Source organism: Vitis riparia, chromosome 5 (genome assembly GCF_004353265.1).
Source record: "Vitis riparia cultivar Riparia Gloire de Montpellier isolate 1030 chromosome 5, EGFV_Vit.rip_1.0, whole genome shotgun sequence".
NCBI classification, from domain to species: Eukaryota; Viridiplantae; Streptophyta; class Magnoliopsida; order Vitales; family Vitaceae; genus Vitis; species Vitis riparia.
In genome coordinates, this window is record NC_048435.1 from 24,088,722 (window position 1) to 24,106,385 (window position 17,664).

Below are 17,664 nucleotides of genomic sequence, written 5' to 3' on the forward strand. Positions count from 1 at the left end.
AAAGGTCCCCAAGTCATGAATAAGCTATCTCTACTCGCACAATTTCAATGGATTCCTCCATTATTTCAACCCCTGTATACTCATCTCTATCGTTAGAGGTCCCGCATTCATATTGTGTCCATGACTCAGAATCATCATCAATTTGGTGTCTTCCTACTGTATTTCTTAAGATTTTATCAACTTCTAGCATTGTTGGCCTTTGATGGGGAGAGGCCTTAACACAACTACATGCAACTTTAAGGAACTCAACGATCTCGCCGTCAAATCCTTGTCCGATTAAAGATTTATCAATCGCATCATAGAGGCCAGAAGTACTCAAAAGATGGTTGATCCAATCAACTAAAGTCCCATCAAACCTTCGAGAAGCGTCTGAAATTTTGTGAGGTTTCTTCCCTGTGACCATCTCAAGGAGCACAATTCCAAAGCTGTAGACATCTTTCTTTAGAGGGCATTGCACACGCTTATTCTCAGTATCTGCAGAACCCACAAACAAACCCCAGGTAGAATCAGTGATGCTCGACTTCATGAGTGTTGCCCTTCCAAAATTCGAAATTTGGGGCTCAAAATTCTGATCTAGTAAGATGCATTTTGAGTTAATATTGCCATGACCTACCAAGAACATACAGTTATGGTGCAGCCATGCCAAACCTCTAGCTAGCCCAACTCCAATTCTAGCCCTCAAAGGCCATTCCAAGATCTTGGCCTTGGCTTTGTTGGGGTGTAACCATTGATAAAGGTTCCCATTTGCCATATGTTCATACACCAAAAGCTTCTCATTCCTCTCGATGCAGAATCCCAATAAGGGTACCAAGTTGGGATGAGTTAGTCTCCCCAGGATTAGTATCTCATATATAAACTGCTTCTCAAATTGCTGGGAGCCTAGGAACCTCTTAACTGCTGGCAAACAGCCATTCATGACTGCTGCTTTGTACATAGTTCCCGTCTTTCCAGACCCAATGATGTTCTCTACACTGAAATTGTTCGTTGCAACAGCGAGATCTGTCAAAGGCATTCTGGTAGCGAATTTCTCCATCATAGAAATCTGATAGCAAAATGCTCCATGTTAGTATAAAAAACACAAGATCAGCAAAACTGAAACAACAAAGACAGTCCTCTCTTATAGTACCTTTATGATTGGCAATATTCTCATTTGATGAGGTTCCTTTTTCTTCATTTTCCTCCTTGTGACCAACATCACTTGATGGGCTTCTCTTCTCTTGTTTTTCCTTCTTGTCACTAGCATCTTGATTAAATGTTCCCCGGGCATACAGACGAACATAAAAACTGCAGTAACTGAAACAGCTGAGACCGCCCATCCAACTGCAAACCCGCTTTTGAATGAATCTTTAGCTTTCTCTTGCTCTTCACAAGCTTTTAGAGGTCCCCCACATAGTCCCTTATTATTAGCATAGCTCTCAGGCAGGGCAGAATAACTAACAAAAGTAGGAACTGGCCCAGACAAGCGATTGTTGGCAACATTAAGATCCTTTATCCAGTAAAGCTGACCAAGTTGTGGAGGAATCTGACCTGTTAACTGATTTTTGTTGAGCACAAGGTGATTCAGGCGTACACAACTCGCCATGCTTGATGGAATCTCAGCCGAGAATTTGTTGTAGGAGAGATTAAGGACTCTTACATATGGGATCAGTTGGTTGATGTTAGATGGTATAGGTCCAAAGAAATTGTTGTTGGACAGATCCAAAGTCGTCAAGCTTGTGCAGTTTCTGATGCCTTGAGGGAATTTGCCCTTGAGTCCAAGACCTTGGAGTCGGATGGTTTGGACCCTGTCGGTAAAGTATGACCAGCATGCAATTCCGTTAAGCATACAGATATCACCAATTCCAATGTTATGATCAAAATTCCATGTGTTCAAGGACCCAAAAGGGTCCTCCACAGATGATTTTATACTTCTCAAACAGGAAAGATCGCCTTGGTCTATGCTGGAGCTTGTGCTAGTAGAACTCAGTAGACAGCAGAGAAAGGAAGGAAGAGGCAAAAGAATGGTTTTCTTATCCATGCTCATGAACATAGTCACCTTGTTGGATGAATACTGAAATTTCAAGCTCAATCACTAGGCCTGCAACATGGTAGCATTTTAATATCAAGTGCTATGTTATTGAGAAAGAAAGAAAGAAAGAAAGAGGCTATTGGATCTCACCTTCCTGAATTGTTCTGAGCACCCCATTGCACCAACCATTGACATTGAAAGTGGAAGACTCCGGGGTCTGTCTGAATCCTTCCTAGTCTCTTCCTTCACTTTTCCAAAGAGATGGGACAAAGTTAGTTGAAGTTTTTCTCTCAAGTCCTTTCCAACTGTTTCTCATTTTTATTCTGTTTCTTATGGCGTAGTTAAATACATAGAAACCCTCTTTTGAAGAAGAAAGGATCATAAGAAACTGTCATTGGTCATTGAACTTTAGAAGTCTACGAGTATTATCTGCTTGATGACTTTGCATTATTAGGCTTCACCTGTGAGCTGGCAGTGTCTCTCCCCTGCAGCCCTGAATGTTTTGTACACTCCACCCATTTTTTATTATTAATTGATGAGGAAATTTATGTTTAGATTATGAAATTTTCAAAAAAGACAAAAAAAAAAAAGATACAAAACATAACCTATTTAAGTGGCAATTATTTCAGTAAATTGATGGACCAGGCATATTTAATTGCATACCTCTCTACAAGCCCATTATCATCTAAGCCCGTTACATGAGACCGTGGGCCTCTTGTTGTCCCTAGAATCAAGCTCCAACAGGCTTCCTGCCTGCGTTTCATGGACATCAAACTTTGATATGGGCCTAGCCCATATTGCCCATGGTTCCAAAACTCCTCAATTCCCTGAAACCCTGTGTCAGTTCTTTAGCCGGTGGTGGCATGACCCTAGTCTTGCAGTTTTCATAAACCCTAAACCCTAGAAGGAGTGAAGAGAAAGAGGGGGAGAAAAGAAAGGGTCGGGTAGCATCGCAGAAGCCCCACATCCCAAACCCTAACGGGGATTTTGAAAGCACGATGAGGCCACTGGACGAGAACGAGACTACAGCAGTGTTCGAGAAGCTCTTCAAATTCACGGGCAACAATCTCAAGAACATCGTCGAAAACCCATCACACGAAGGCCCTGATCCTAACCCTGGCAGATACTGCTTTCGTCTCCAGAAGAACCGAGTCTACTACGTGAGCGAGTCGCTGGTCAAGCGAGCCACCAATATTGGCCGAGCCCAGCTGGTCTCGCTAGGCACCTGCATCGGCAAGTTCACCAAGGGCGGTAAATTTCATCTCACCGTCCAGTCGGTGAATCTATTAGCCGCAAATGCCAAGCACAAGGTCTGGCTTAAACCCACATCGGAGATGTCGTTTTTGTACGGAAATCATGTTTTGAAAGGTGGACTGGGGAGGATTACGGAGAACATTGTGGCGGGTGATGGGGTCGTGGTGTTTTCCATGTCGGATGTGCCTTTGGGGTTCGGGATTGCAGCAAAGTCGACTCAGGATTGTAGGAAGTTAGACCCTAACGGGATTGTTGTGCTCCATCAGGCGGATATTGGGGAGTATTTGAGAATGGAGGATGAGCTTTGATGGGGTTGCATAGATTGTTTATGGGGATTTTGGGGGTGTTTACTCAAGTAAGTTCATGGATATACGCGAGTTTCTGTAAGCCTGTGTTAGTTTTGATTAATATGAGTTTTGAGTTCTTTTGATTTTGTTCAAGGTTTCTAATTTATGGGTGGAGTTCTGATCGCTATTTTGCTGATCTTCTATTGTTAATGAAGGATTTTTGGGCGCCTATTATTGTCAAAATTCATAGATCCAATCCAAATTGAGAGCCCTTCGATCTTCAAAGTTCAAACCTATACTAATACATTGGATCCAACTCCCGTGTGATCCAAATAAAAAATGTGTTGGTCACTGGGGAATATGACTCAAACATGAGTTTGTTTTAATGTTTGAAATATTTCCACTCTGTTTTGCATGTTTTTGTAACAAGTTTCTTATTTTGAAATCCACAGCTGATGATGAAGTCAGTGTTGAGGAGTTCATGAGGATGATGAAGAGAACTACATATGGGTACTAGGACTTCAATTTTAAACTCACTGTACGATGTTCAGAGGCCCATCCTATGTAGCAAGATTGGTTCTGGTCTGCTGTATTAGTAGTGCGCCATGGATTTGTAGTAAGAAAATGACAATGTTGGCTTGGATGAATTATGGATATGCACAACTTTTTAAACTTGTAATATTATTCAACTTATGTTGATCATATGTAGATAAAATCCTTTCTTGTCTATGGGAATGAAAGTGCTTTTGATTTTTTGCAAATCTAAGGAATTAAAATTGTATATGATGGCCCTGCATAAAACAGGGAAATGAATCTTTATCATGGTCTCTATTTAGCACTGGAATGGTATGTATCTCTTTTCTTGCTTGTGAGTTACGACCTGAAGCATCCACGGAACTTAAAAGATCAGATTATACTGAAATATGAGGAACATCAATGGTGGGTTAGTACTATCCTATCAAGAGTCAGTTGTGGAAATTAGTTTCTAAAATGGGAGTAGTAGATCAACCTTTAGTCAGATTTTTTTTTTTTTTTGGTTGCTCTACAGAAAATGAATCTGCAGCTTGTGAGTCATTACCATACCATGTGCTCATCAGAGAAAATGAATTGAATTTTCTCTGGTGAGGAGGTTAGACTCTCAATATTCTGTACGGAATTCAGAAAGAGAGATTTTACATGGGTTGACAACAAACAAGCCAATTTTCCTAATTGAAAACCGGAGAGAATTAGTTTTTGGGTCAGTTGTTAGTGATTTCAAGTGTTCTGCCTAAGATAGGATTCTATATTTCTAGCTAAGGGATGGTGAGACCATCCACTGGATGATCAGACCTGAACTCTTCTTCAGCCTGACTTAGCGAGTGTCAGACTAAGGTATGGCTGAGGTATGAAATCATAATCACAAAATGCTTCTTTTGGTTTTCTCCACCTTAGACAGGGTACATCTGAAGACCTCTCTCTGGCTGTAAGGGCCCGTGGATCAATCTGCTTAGCATGAACAATTCCAGGTAAACCGTTGCCCATGACTTATATGAGCTTGGAAAACTTGAGGCAAGCAATGTATCTCTCTTTTTTTTTTTTTTTTATGCTGGGAAAAGCTGGTAGCAGGCACATGTAAAAACTGGTTGAACTTCAAACTCAATTGCTAATGGCAATCATCTCGAAGATGATGATTAGTCAAAATCACGAAATCATTGCACTGTATCTCAGTACAACCTTATTGATTTGATGTAAATTTCAGTCTAGTACTGGGTTGGCATATTCAAAAACAAAAATAGTTGGTAATTTCAAGTATTTTCTAATAAAAAACGGTCAAGCTACAATATAGTGGGAACATGTGAAAAATGTGAGTCCATAAGATTCTTTACCATAACCCCATTCGAATCCTCTGGCACCTTCAAACTTATGGTACCAAGTCGGGTTCCTTAAGAAAAACAGTGATGTCTCTGTATATCACCCGTTTGTTGCTCACTTCCATTGATTTCTATATATCCAATCTCGAGCTCAACTTCTCTCCACTCTCCCCTTTTGTCAGTGTGCTCATTTGGGGCCAGAACTTCCCCTAATTATAAATGAGAAGGAGAAGTACCCAGAAAAGTATACAAAGATGCTTGAAGAGTGTGACCTCTCTCTCCAATCACAAACAAATTCAAGGTTGAGAACTATTCTAAGTTTGATCTTTCTTTCTTCTAATTCTTCCAATGCGTGTCAATGAGATGACCGCAAACTGCCGTATCACATATGAACAAGGAAAGGCGTATTGATAATTCAAATGCATCTAGAATACTTTCAACCATGACATGAGCTACAATACAAGGATGTTGAAAACTGAGAAAAAGGTAGGTTGGTTCATTTTAAGATATGATGGAGATGGAGATGGAGATGGAGACTCAGAAAATTTTACCAGCAGTTAGCTGTTCCTGGAAGAAAAGATGCCAGGTCGTGATTGGACCACCGGTGGCTCGGTTTCTTCACAAGATTTGATTTGGGAAGAGCCTTGAAACACTAGTTTTGGCTGTAAAGAATGTGACCATCAATCTAAGTCATATATAGTAAGATCCCCACATGATAACCCACTTCATTGGATAGGCAAAAGGCAAATGTATGAGAAAAATGCCAAAAGGGAGCAACCCAATTACACGCTACAAATATGAGTTACATCAAAGAAGTAGAAAAAACCGAAAATTGGGAGAGGAAAAACAGAACAAATTCAACAACTACAAAGGTACCCACATGTCATAAAATGAGTTGTCTACTAGCACAATTTCAATGCATTCCTCCATTATTTCAACCCCTGTATACTCATCTCTATCGTTAGAGGTCCCACATTCATTTTGTGTCCATGGCTTAGAATCATCACCAGTTTGGTGTCTTCCTACAGTATTTCTCAGAATTTTATCAACTTCAAGCATTGTTGGCCTTTGATGGGGAGAGGCCTTAACGCAACTACATGCAACTTTAAGGAACTCAAAGATCTCAAAATCAAATCCTTGTCCGATTAAAGATTTATCAATGGCATCATAGGGGCCAGAAGTAGTCAAAAGATGGTTGATCCAATCAACTAAAGTCCCATCAAACCTTTGAGAAGCATCTGAAACTTCGTTAGGTTTCTTCCCTGTGACCATCTCAAGGAGCACAATTCCAAAGCTGTAGACATCTTTCTTTAGAGTGCATTGCAGACACTTATTCTCAGTATCTGCACAACCCACAAATAAACGCCTAGTAGAATCAGTGATGCTTGGCTTCATGAGTGTTGCCCTTCCAAAATTCGAAATTTGGGGCTCAAAATTCTGATCTAGTAAGATGCATTTTGAGTTAATATTGCCATGACCTACCAAGAACATAGAGTTGTGGTGGAGCCATGCCAAACCTCTAGCTAGCCCAACTCCAATTCTACCCCTCAAAGGCCATTCCAAGATCTTGGCCTTGCCTTTGTGGGGGTGTAACCATTGATAAAGGTTCCCATTTCTCATATGTTCATACACCAAAAGCTTCTCATTCCTCTCGATGCAGAATCCCAATAAGGGTACCAAGTTGGGATGAGTTAAGTCTCCCTAGGATTAGTATCTCATATATAAACTGCTTCTCAAATTGCTGGGAGTCCAGGAACCTCTTAACTGCTGGCAAACAGCCGTTCATGACTGCTGCTTTGTACATAGTTCCTGTCTTTCCAAACCCAATGATGTTCTCTGCACTGAAATTGTTCGTTGCAGCAGCGAGATCTGTCAAAGGCATTCTGGCAGCGAATTTCTCCATCATAGAAATCTGATAGCAAAAATGCTCCGTGTTAGTATAAAAGACCAGCAAAACTGAAACAACAAAGAAAGTCCTTTCTTATAGTACCTTTATGATTGGCAATATTCTCATTTGATGAGGTTCCTTTTTCTTCATTTTCCTCCTTGTGACCAACATCACTTGATGGGCTTCTCTTCTCTTGTTTGTCCCTCTTGTCACTAGCATCTTGATTAAATGTTCCCCGGGCATACAGACGAACATAAAAACTGCAGTAACTGAAACAGCAGAGACCGCCCAACCAACTGCAAACCCGCTTTTGAATGAATCTTTAGCTTTCCCTTGCTCTTCACAAGCTTTTAGAGGTCCCCCACAAAGTCCCTTATTATTAGCATAGCTCTCAGGCAGGGCAGAATAACTAACAAAAGTAGGAACTGGCCCAGACAAGCGATTGTTGGCAACATTAAGATCCTTTATCCAATAAAGCTGACCAAGTTGTGGAGGAATCTGACCTGTTAACTGATTTTTGTTGAGCACAAGGTGGTTCAGGCGTACACAACTCGCCATGCTTGATGGAATCTCACCCGAGAATTTGTTGTAGGAGAGATTTAGGTCTGTTACATATGGGTTCAGTTGGTTGATGTTAGCTGGTATAGGTCCAAAGAAATTGTTGTTGGAAAGATCCAAAGTGGTCAAGCTTGTGCAGTTTCTGATCCCTTGAGGGAATTTGCCCTTGAGTCCAAGACCTTGGAGTTTGATACTTTGGACACTGGTGGTATAGTATGACCAGCATGTAATTCCCTTAAGCATACAGATATCACCATTTCCAATGTTATCAAAATTCCATGTGTTCAAGGACCCAAAAGGGTCCTCCACAGATGATTTTATACTTCTCAAGCAGGAAAGATTATCTTGGTCCGTGCTGGAGCTTGTGCTAGTAGTACTCAGTAGACAGCAGAGAAAAGGAGGAAGAAGCAAAAGAATGGTTTTCTTATCCCTGCCCATGAGCTTGGTCATCTTGTTGGATGAACACCGAAATTTCAAGGTCTATAACTAGGCCTGCATCATGGTAGTATTCTAAGTATCGGGGCGCTATGTAATTGAGAAAGACCGCAAGAGGCGGATTGGACCCCCAATCACCTTCCTGCAGTGTTCTGAAAACCCCATTGCACCAACCCTTTACCATTGAAAGTGGAAAAGCAGCCCGGGTTGGACTGCTTCAATAAATTCAGTTCTTGAATCATTCCTAGTCTCTTCCTTTACTTTTCCAATGAGATAGTATAAAGTTAGTTGAAGTTTCTCTCTCAAGTCCTTTTCACCTGTTGCTTACTTTTATTCTATATTTTATGGCATAGGTAAAAATACATAGAAACTCTCTTTTGAAGAAGAAAGGATCATAAGAAACTATCATTGGTCATTGAATTTTAGAAATATACATATGATGACTCGTCATATTTAAAATACAGTTATAAATGACTTCTTCATTCAATCTCCTCTGTTATTTCAGCTCCCATTTGTTTGTTTCTATAACTAGTATTTGTAGCAGAAATTACCCTTTGTGTTGATGCATCAGAATCAAAATCAGAATCATCTGTGAGCTGGCTGTGTCTCTCCCCTGCAGCCCTTAATGTTTTGTATACATCAAGCATTGTTGGTCTTCCATCTTGGATAGGCCGAATGCAACTACCTGCAACTCTAAGGAACTGAAAAATCTCACCATCGTATCCCTGCCCGATCAGAGATTTATCTATAGCCTCATAGAAACCAAAAGACCAAACTCCTAGTTGACTAGTCACTTTGCTTGGTTCCTCCCCTGTAACCAGCTCAAGAAGCACAATACCGAAACCGTATACATCCTTGTGCTCTGGAGCCTCACCATTCAGAAAGGAACTTCCATTTGAGCCCTTGTGATTTGAGTTCATAAGCCTCGCCCCCCCAAAGTTTGATATCTTGGGATCAAAGTTCTGATCAAGTAAGATACACTTTGAGCTTATGTTGTGGTGGCATACTTGGAAATTTCTGTTGCAATGGAGCCATGCCAAGCCTCTGGCTAGGCCAACTGCTATTTTTACCCTCAAAGGCCAGTCCAAGACCCTGTCCTTGACCTGCATACGATGCAGCAGATCGAAAAGGTTCCCATTTGACATAAATTTGTAGACCAAGACTCTCTCAGTGTCCATGCTGAATCCCAGTAGTGGCACTACATTACAGTGTGACAATCTGCCCAGAGTCATCAGCTCAGATTCAAATCGATCCTGAGCACAATTCGAAACATGGAACCTCTTGACAGCAAGTAACAATCCATCTGGGAGGGCTGCCTTGTATGTCGTCCCTGTGTCGCCCGTCCCTACAACATTGTCCTCGCTGAAACCGTTGGTTGCTCTGTAGACTTCTTCATAACTCATTGTGACAACCAGCTTCTCTGACAAAGATATCTGTGAATCAAAACACTGTCACCATTAATATAATAGTACTAGATATGGAGCAAAGAAGAGGAAGTAGATTGAAGAGAAGAGAGGGACCTTGATGTCTACACTTGTTTCTTTTGTAATGGGCCACTTTCTTCCCTGGATTGCCACTTCCATTTTCTTGTTTTTCTTGGTGATTTTCTTCTTTGATGGCACCCTTGATGAACAAAACAACATGATAACAACTGTGACCAAAACTGTGAAAATCACCCAACCCTCCACAAACCCACTTCGAAATAAAAAATTAAGCTCTTTTGAAGCTGCATTGGAAGGATCCAAAGGGTCCCCAAGGCAGCAGAGGCACATATTGATGGATTCTCACAAAAATTAATTACTCAGAAGTAGGATATAGAAGGTATAAGAAATGTATTTTCAGAACTGGAATTCAATGATGATTTGGCTTCAAAGCTCCAAAACACTTGCAAGAAAGGCCCAGTTAGAAAAAGAGGACAATGCAGAATGAAAGACAGCATTAGGCCATGTAGAAAGTCTAAAATTTCGTCTCTTGCAGTTCCCACTAAAAGGAAAGTGTGAGAAAATGTGAAAAGGATGTTGCTTTATACGCGGTCATGGTGTTGCTGCACACTGGGAGAAGACCAACCCCAACTAATTCCCCTCAAGTCTCAACCAAACCATAGAAAACCTTTCCCTCATTGACTCCCACACGTCCATCAATTACATGTCTAGATTAAGACCTCCACCACCACCATAACAATCAATTGTTGAAGTCTTCCAAACTACTAAGATTGCCCATATTCAAAATTAAGAGTGGTCTAGTGATTTAAAAAAATGTTTGTAATATTTATAACACTTGGAAATTTTAATTTTTTAAGTATTAAAAATATTAAAAATATTTTCTATAATTACTGTCAAAAACACTCTAAAAGGTTGTTTGACAATGTTTTTAAAAAACACTTCTAAACTAAAAAATGTTTTTGTTAAAAAATTAAAAGTATGTTTAATAATGATTTTAGAAAGCGTTTTTAATATTTCTAATACTTAAAAAAATTTATTATTCAAGTGTTAAAAATACTAAAAATGTTTTTTAGAATTACTCTCAAACGCACTTTAAGCATTTAACTAAATTTAAAAAACACTTTAAATTGTCAATCAAAAAACCATTTGTAGTTTTTCTTAGGAAACTTTGAAGAAGGTGTATAAAATAACTCAAAAGCTTTGTATGGTTTTTCTTTTTGACTCTAAAAGCATTAAGTGGTTTTTCTTTTTGACTCTAAAAGCAGTTAATAGTGGTTTTTCTTTTTGACTCTAAAACCAGTTAATAGTGGTTTTTCTTTTTGACTCTAAAACCAGTTAATAGGAATCAAGGGGAAAAGAATATTTGAAGGTATACAAAATAGCTCAAAAGCTTTGCCTATGGTTTTTCTTTCTAACTCTAAAAGTACTTGATAGGAATCACTGAGAAAATAATATTTGAAGAAGGTATACAAAATAACTCAAAAACTTTGTCAATGTATTCGATGTTTTTTTATTTTGAAGTACTTTTAATGGAAATATTTTCTCCCTAAGTATTTTTCGTAGTGTTTTTAATGGAATCATTTTCTTTATAAGTGTTTTTGGAAAAATCGTCGATCAAGTGTTTCTTGAGGAAACTTTATAAGTGATTTTCAATTAGTGTTTTCTAAATTTTTCCAAATAGCTATTTGTCTAACCACATCTTTAAGTGAGTATGTTATGGCATGCACGATTGTATCTGTTCAGAAAAGAAATAATATTTTATGATTTTATATAATAGAATCCAAAAGTGAGTAAAATTTGAAGGCTTCAAACACATGATATGTAACAAAACATTACCATCTAAACGTAATATTAATTCAACAAAACACACTCTGGTACAATAAGTCGTGGGAGCAAACAAACACCCAACAAGGGGTTTGATCCACTTTAGATAGTGCAAGGCCAGGCATGGAGCCCCAATGGGCTCATCACAGCCACAGGCTCAAGCAAGAACTCTATCACCTATTTTACTAACACTCCTTACTATTAAGGGGGCCGAAATCAATCTACCCCATAAGTTTTTCTTCCTATTTTTCATTATTCTAATACTTTAATTAAGGCTCTTTTTTTCCTCTTTCCTCCATTACAAACAGCTCTCGGGCTCGATGAAACCAGAAGCCTTTCCATCAGCATTGGCACATGAAGCCTCAGCAGCTTTGTTCTTGTAAGTGAGCTTAACATCTTTTAGGTTTATCCCACTGCAAGGATTTTTCGAGCTACAATCGAATTTCACTGCAACTTCAGTTGCAGATGTGCCGTGGATATCTTGGTATGTTACATCGCTAACTTTTACACCCGAGACCTGCAAAATGGAGGTGAAAATGAGAGGGGAAATACTCATGAAAATGTCAACCTTCATGGCCATGGAGAAGCAGCAAAATGGAATTAATGATGAGGGCCTGAATCCATTAGTATTCATTGGGCCTGGGCCCAACCACATTAATGGCCTGAGTCTATTTCTTAAACAACATTTTGTAAGTGATTTTACGAAAGTACCCTTACCTGTCCAGGACAGTTCTTGTTGTTGGGGCAGTAATTTTGGTCAATGAGAATGGGGTTTTGGACATCGACCATGAGGATGTGTTGGAAAAGGATACCCCTAGCGAATCCACTGCTCGCCCTGGCCCATGACTTGATCCTCACCCCATTTTGTGAACCGGTAAAAGTAACCGTTTTAACTGTCACATTTTGTACACCAGCTTCTTTTTGCTCTTTGCCTAGACTCCCAACGCTGCCCAAAAACATAGGTGCATGCAAGTTAATGTCCGGATTATTTTCAATATAAAATTATATGACATATCATCATATTCATCAAATGGATTTACCTGATGCCATGGCCAGGCCCACATGCAACATTCTCAATCCAAAGGTTGGAGGCACCAGGGCCAATGGAGACGCAGTCATCACCGGTCTTGATCTTGGTGTCTAAGATCGTGACACCGGACGACAATTGGACATGGATACCATCGGTGTTGGGGCTATCGCCGGAGGCGGAGACCCTCACTCCCTGGAGTTTGACATTCTGGCAGCCGTTGATGACAATGTGGAACTTTTGGCTGTTGAGTGATGTTAATCCACTGATCAGGATGTTGTTGGAGTTGGTAAATCCCAGTGTCTGCACATACGCACAAGAAAAACTCAATATTATGAATCTGTAACGTAAGTGATTCTGTGCATCAAAAGCTAGGTGGAATATGGTCCACTTGGTGGGCCTCACATAGGACACCTAGGATTGAAGCTCTGAAATTACAACTACCAAGTCCGCTGTTCAAGTGAATTCTGATAATTCCAAGAAAAAAAAAAACAAAAAAGGCATGTTTTGTGGAGGACACATTCGTCTTTTCATTAATTAGTCAACGTCACTATTTTCGGTTTGGGCAGCAAGAAAATGAACAGAAAGTTAGTGGAAGTGTGGAAGGACTATTCGAGTTTCAAATTTTCTCAGCAACCAAACGGAACGGTAACTTCCACTGAACCAACTTGGCGCCCTATCACAGTGAAAGGACAGAACTACCCTACCCGACCACTGTTCCACATCAACCCATACTAACGAAGCTCAGAGTAAGGATCGTGGTGTAAATTGAACGTACCGTGGCGCCGCTGGGGCAACTCTTGCCGGAATTCTTGCAGGCCCACAAGCCTGTCCCCTGGCCGTCGAGGATGCCGCCGAGGATGGAAACCCCGGTGACGTCTTCGAAGGCGAGCCAGTTTCCGGCTTTCCCGATAACGCGGTAGTCAGCCGGAGCCACCAGAGTGGCATCGATTCTGAAGGTGATAGCATGGTTCTTGCAGCCGCTGAACACCGCATTGCGGAGGAAGTACCTCCCAGGCGGCACGTAGATGGTGGCCGGCGAGGCGGAGGCACAAGCCGCCGTCCATGCATGGAGAAAAGCCTTGGTGGAATCCGTCTTTCCGTCGCCTTTGGCCCCCAAATTCACCACATTGTACGTCACTGCAGCTGCCCAATAGGGACACAGCCCCACAACCACAATGAAGACTAGAATCATAGAGTTAAAACCCATGTGAGCGAATATGGAAGAAGGAAAAGAAAAGGAAATGAATTATAGAACTGAAAGTGGAGTTGATGATGAAGAAGAAGATGGCAGTGGTGGTGGTGGAGCTGAAGCGGTTTGAGTGGGTATTTATAGGCTAGGAAGTTAGAAGGTGGAGGCGTAAGGAAGATGAAGAAATCAAAACCCACAAAGCAAAGAAAAATGGAGAAGGAGGGAAGGTGGCTGATTTTCTTGACATTGTTTTATTCTTATGCCACCTTTTTACCAAATTATCCCTTTTTCCTTAATTTGAATCACGTTTGACAGAATCAGCAAAATAACCTTCCGATGGTGGGAATTTATGAGTGGGAAACTGAAAATGGGATGTTAAATTGACCATTCATTGATAAATTGTCCACAATCAATCCATATAGATATTAATAATGTAGAAAAAGATATACCCGGCTATCAGTTATCTTTTTCTTTCACGGTAACAAACTCTTAGGTATAGGCGTATAGGTAGCATGTACGAAGTGAAGTTAGCGTAGGAATGATATTTGGAAAACCGAAAAATAGCTGGAAGGAAAATGGGTGATGAATGATAACGTGAGAGGGGAAGAGGGATCGGAAGAAAAAGGACAAATGCACGTACGTGGTTGCTTGGGATAGGAGAACATGGGAGGGTGGGACCGTCGGAGTTAGTTATTTTGAAAGCAAAAAATTGAACCACGACCGTTAACGTGACATTGCATATATGCCCCTTTATCAAACCTTCTCTCTCTTCTGCCCTTTGCTTTGAGAGCAAGATCAACGCCTCCTCCTCTTCCCCTTTTTCAATTTTCTTTACCACATCATCTCCCTTATCCGTTATCTAATCCTTTAATTGTCAAACCATCCTTTTTATATATATATATCGGTTATCTAATCCCTTCAATTACCAAACCATCTTTTTTTTCTTTTTCTTTTTGGAAATTTAATTTGGTTTATGTTTGATATCATATTTAGACATGAGCTTATTTTTAGGAATTGTGTTTTAAAAACATTTTTATTCATTAAAAAAAAAAAAAAGCACAAATACGAATTTTTTCAAAATTTTAATTAAATAAAGTTATAAGGTTGAATTAACTTGAAAAATAACTTAGAATAATCAATCCATTGCTATATGTTATAAGTTTGGGTTTAACCGTTGGTGGTAAATGGCAATGAAAGTAATTAGTGAGAGAAAGAGGGGCAAATAGAAAAGAGTGTGCGGAAGTTGCATTTGTACGTGACAAGTGGAGGAGAAAGGGGAGAAGAAATCGGCGTCATGTGCGCCAAACCCTACTCTTCCATCCAACCCACTGTTTTTTGAGTTTCCTAAAACTAAAAAAAGTAGTCCGACAATCATAACTCCGTCACCTGTTTTTCTCTCTCTCCACAATTCACACCAAAAGGTGCATTTCTACCTGTATTTTTTATGTCCCTCTACCTCATTTTCCCCTAACTTTTACAATTCAAGTCCATCCTTTGGTAGCCTTTTTCCAAAAGGGGAATAGTATTTTCTAAATTCAAACAACGTCGTCACTCGTTTATCATGTTTCTTTTTTTTCTTTTTTCTTTTTTCTGAATTTTGATTTTACATTCATTTTGGTGAAGGATTTCCAAAAAATATGCACATGGATATGTAAATAAACATGAAGAAGGTAAACGTTTCTTTAAATTTTTCTTTCTTTTTTTTTGGATGATTAGATGGAGCATATTTTTGTAAATTAATGATCATTTTATATATATAGTTATATTTGAAAATCATCGGAAATTTTTGCATGGAAACAAAAATCAGTTTGCTTCCAAATTTGAGCTAGATTATACTACATCAATATTAAGTATTTATTTTTATTTTTAATTTTACTTTTACATTAATTTTATTGAAGGGTATCTCAAAATATTTTTTAACCAAGTGTGAATGCACACATATAGATATGTAAAATAAACATGAAAAAAGGTAAAAGTCCTCGATACAATAGAAGGAAGAGACCAACGTGGATGGGGGAGCTTCCATTTTGATTGCCCTTTTGTTGTTGAATAATTAGTAATGGCTTCTTCAACTGCAACTTCAAATTCAAAACTTTAGAATATGATAAAGAATTAATAATAAATTATTAATAATGGGTTGAAGTTGCTTCTATGAGTTTAGGCCGTGATATCAGGGGGCTTCTACGGCTTCCAAGTGTCACACTTTTGGGTTTTAACTTTGGCCACAATTTTAATAAGGGAAAGTTAGGTTTTAGGTTGTTGATGTGGAAAATATATGGTTTTAAAACCCAAATATATAGAATATGAGATTCAACTATTGATAGATAAAATAATATCCAAAACGTGCACTATATCCTATTTATTTTTCCTCTTCCCAGTTTGCCCCTAAATTTCTCTATGTCATCAATAAATCCTTCCATGTCAGCAGAACAATTTGAAACTTGAACTAATTCTCAATGCTGAAACACAAAGAAACCCAATCCGAGAATCGCCGGCGAAGATTGGAATTGTCGAGTCGGAAGAGAGAGAGAGAGGGGGAGAGGGGGAGAGGGAGAGAAGGGGGAGCAGTCACTTGCTCCGCGCTACAAATCCACTACAGATTGTTGTTTCTTCTCTTTCCATACGGCATCTTTTTTTCCCCTCTCACTGAAACAGCGATAGGGTTTCTCTCCTTGTACGAGATTCGAATCTCCATTTCCAAATTAAGATTCTCATTTTGGTTTTGTGGTTTGTTTATGATTTTTTAGGATTCTACTTAATTTCCATTGGTTTTTATTTAGGTTTGCTTAAACTGATGTTTGTGTTTATGGGCTGCAGTTTTTCACCTTTTCACTTGTTGGTTTTGCCCTTTATGTTCATAGTGATGGGTCTTCGTTAGGCAGCAATGGCATTATGTGAAGCCTTAAAATTCAATGTTGCTTTTCAATTCAAATAATATTATTTAAAATGAATTTATTATACTATTTTGCTCTTTATTATAAAAATATGGATATTGATATCTTTGTAAAATAATAATTGATTTTTTATTTAAAATTAATAATAATATTTTAAAAATAAGAATGATTAATAGTATTATTTGAAATAAATAAATTCAATACAAAATATTGTTTGATTTGAAGTTTATTTTTCTAGTGAAAGAAATTATAAAAATGTAACTCTGTTCATAAATAAATAATAGAATAGATCAATTTTTATCCAAAATTTTATGATATTAATTAGTTCACTATTTGATTTTTAAATTACTTTTTAAAATTACTTAAACTTGTTAATAAATCCAATACATTAAATTTTATTTAATTTCAAGTTTATTATTTTTAGTAAACAAAATTAATATATATATATATATATATATATATATATATATATATATATATATATATATATATATATATATATGATTTTATATAGAAAATAAACAATAAAGTTATTAATTTTTGTTCATAGATTTCTTATATTAATTTGATCACTATTCGAGTTTAACTAATTTTTAAAAGTTACTAGATCAGTTAAAGAATTCAATGCACAAAGTCTTGCTTGATTTAGAGTTTATTTGCCAAATATAAAAAAATTCAAAAATATAATTATATATAAAGAAGAAACTAGTGAAGTCATTCAAAATGAATTTTAATTTATGATTTTTTTTTTAATATTATTTTGTTGAATTCCATGATTTTCTATGTTACTCAAATAAAAAAGTACCTTAAATTGTTTTTTGAGTTTCAAAGTATTTTTAAAAATTAATAATTTGATTTAAAATTTATATACTTAATAATATGTTTTAGAGAAATTGAGGGAAATTCTAAAAAACAAACATGTGCAATTTAAAATAATATTCTATTTTAAAATACAAAGTATTAAGAATGATAAACTACAAAATTTAAAATATAACAAGTAATGTT

The 17,664-nt window shown here is 38.1% G+C and overlaps 5 protein-coding genes across 5 annotated transcripts; 1 reads left to right on the plus strand and 4 right to left on the minus strand.

The window, feature by feature from the left end:
- Positions 1-13: 13 nt before the first annotated feature.
- LOC117915323 (probable inactive receptor kinase At1g27190) lies at positions 14-934 on the minus strand. The gene is made up of 2 exons (XM_034830872.1): positions 625-934; positions 14-474 (listed from the first exon to the last, which is right to left on the minus strand). Exons 1-2 carry the CDS (start codon positions 932-934, stop codon positions 14-16), a joined length of 771 nt encoding a protein of 256 aa, XP_034686763.1.
- A 1,912-nt stretch (positions 935-2,846) lies between these two features.
- Positions 2,847-4,310, plus strand: LOC117913920 (60S ribosome subunit biogenesis protein NIP7 homolog). The gene is made up of 2 exons (XM_034829043.1): positions 2,847-3,617; positions 4,002-4,310. Exon 1 carries the CDS (start codon positions 3,007-3,009, stop codon positions 3,568-3,570), a length of 564 nt encoding a protein of 187 aa, XP_034684934.1. The 5' UTR covers positions 2,847-3,006; the 3' UTR covers positions 3,571-3,617; positions 4,002-4,310.
- A 1,953-nt stretch (positions 4,311-6,263) lies between these two features.
- Positions 6,264-8,295, minus strand: LOC117915324 (probably inactive leucine-rich repeat receptor-like protein kinase At5g48380). The gene is made up of 3 exons (XM_034830873.1): positions 7,390-8,295; positions 7,077-7,311; positions 6,264-6,742 (listed from the first exon to the last, which is right to left on the minus strand). Exons 1-3 carry the CDS (start codon positions 8,293-8,295, stop codon positions 6,264-6,266), a joined length of 1,620 nt encoding a protein of 539 aa, XP_034686764.1.
- A 408-nt stretch (positions 8,296-8,703) lies between these two features.
- LOC117915356 (probably inactive leucine-rich repeat receptor-like protein kinase At5g48380) lies at positions 8,704-10,174 on the minus strand. Its single transcript, XM_034830917.1, has 2 exons — positions 9,801-10,174; positions 8,704-9,713 (listed from the first exon to the last, which is right to left on the minus strand). Exons 1-2 carry the CDS (start codon positions 10,050-10,052, stop codon positions 8,760-8,762), a joined length of 1,206 nt encoding a protein of 401 aa, XP_034686808.1. The 5' UTR covers positions 10,053-10,174; the 3' UTR covers positions 8,704-8,759.
- Positions 10,175-11,542: 1,368 nt separating this feature from the next.
- LOC117914213 (polygalacturonase-like) lies at positions 11,543-13,885 on the minus strand. Its single transcript, XM_034829443.1, has 4 exons — positions 13,352-13,885; positions 12,587-12,876; positions 12,264-12,492; positions 11,543-12,063 (listed from the first exon to the last, which is right to left on the minus strand). The coding sequence occupies exons 1-4, from the start codon at positions 13,781-13,783 to the stop codon at positions 11,845-11,847; spliced, it is 1,170 nt and encodes a 389-aa protein (XP_034685334.1). The 5' UTR covers positions 13,784-13,885; the 3' UTR covers positions 11,543-11,844.
- Between the last annotated feature and the right edge of the window lie 3,779 nt (positions 13,886-17,664).

What these genes read in the sequence shown, in the direction of transcription:
- LOC117914213 (XM_034829443.1), bottom strand. Translation starts at nt 13,783, where the DNA reads ATGGGTTTTAACTCTATGATTCTAGTCTTCATTGTGGTTGTGGGGCTG. An exon ending in GGGCCTGGCCATGGCATCAG is followed by an intron (nt 12,493 to 12,586) that starts GTAAATCCATTT and finishes GTTTTTGGGCAG; the next exon opens with CGTTGGGAGTCTAGGCAAAG. An exon ending in ACAAGAACTGTCCTGGACAG is followed by an intron (nt 12,064 to 12,263) that starts GTAAGGGTACTT and finishes TCCATTTTGCAG; the next exon opens with GTCTCGGGTGTAAAAGTTAG.
- LOC117915356 (XM_034830917.1), bottom strand. Translation starts at nt 10,052, where the DNA reads ATGTGCCTCTGCTGCCTTGGGGACCCTTTGGATCCTTCCAATGCAGCT. An exon ending in AAACAAGTGTAGACATCAAG is followed by an intron (nt 9,714 to 9,800) that starts GTCCCTCTCTTC and finishes TTTGATTCACAG; the next exon opens with ATATCTTTGTCAGAGAAGCT.
- LOC117915324 (XM_034830873.1), bottom strand. Translation starts at nt 8,295, where the DNA reads ATGACCAAGCTCATGGGCAGGGATAAGAAAACCATTCTTTTGCTTCTT. An exon ending in GAATATTGCCAATCATAAAG is followed by an intron (nt 7,312 to 7,389) that starts GTACTATAAGAA and finishes TTTTGCTATCAG; the next exon opens with ATTTCTATGATGGAGAAATT. An exon ending in ACTTAACTCATCCCAACTTG is followed by an intron (nt 6,743 to 7,076) that starts GTACCCTTATTG and finishes TGGGTTGTGCAG; the next exon opens with ATACTGAGAATAAGTGTCTG.
- LOC117915323 (XM_034830872.1), bottom strand. Translation starts at nt 934, where the DNA reads ATGTACAAAGCAGCAGTCATGAATGGCTGTTTGCCAGCAGTTAAGAGG. An exon ending in GGCATGGCTGCACCATAACT is followed by an intron (nt 475 to 624) that starts GTATGTTCTTGG and finishes TGGGTTCTGCAG; the next exon opens with ATACTGAGAATAAGCGTGTG.
- LOC117913920 (XM_034829043.1), top strand. Translation starts at nt 3,007, where the DNA reads ATGAGGCCACTGGACGAGAACGAGACTACAGCAGTGTTCGAGAAGCTC.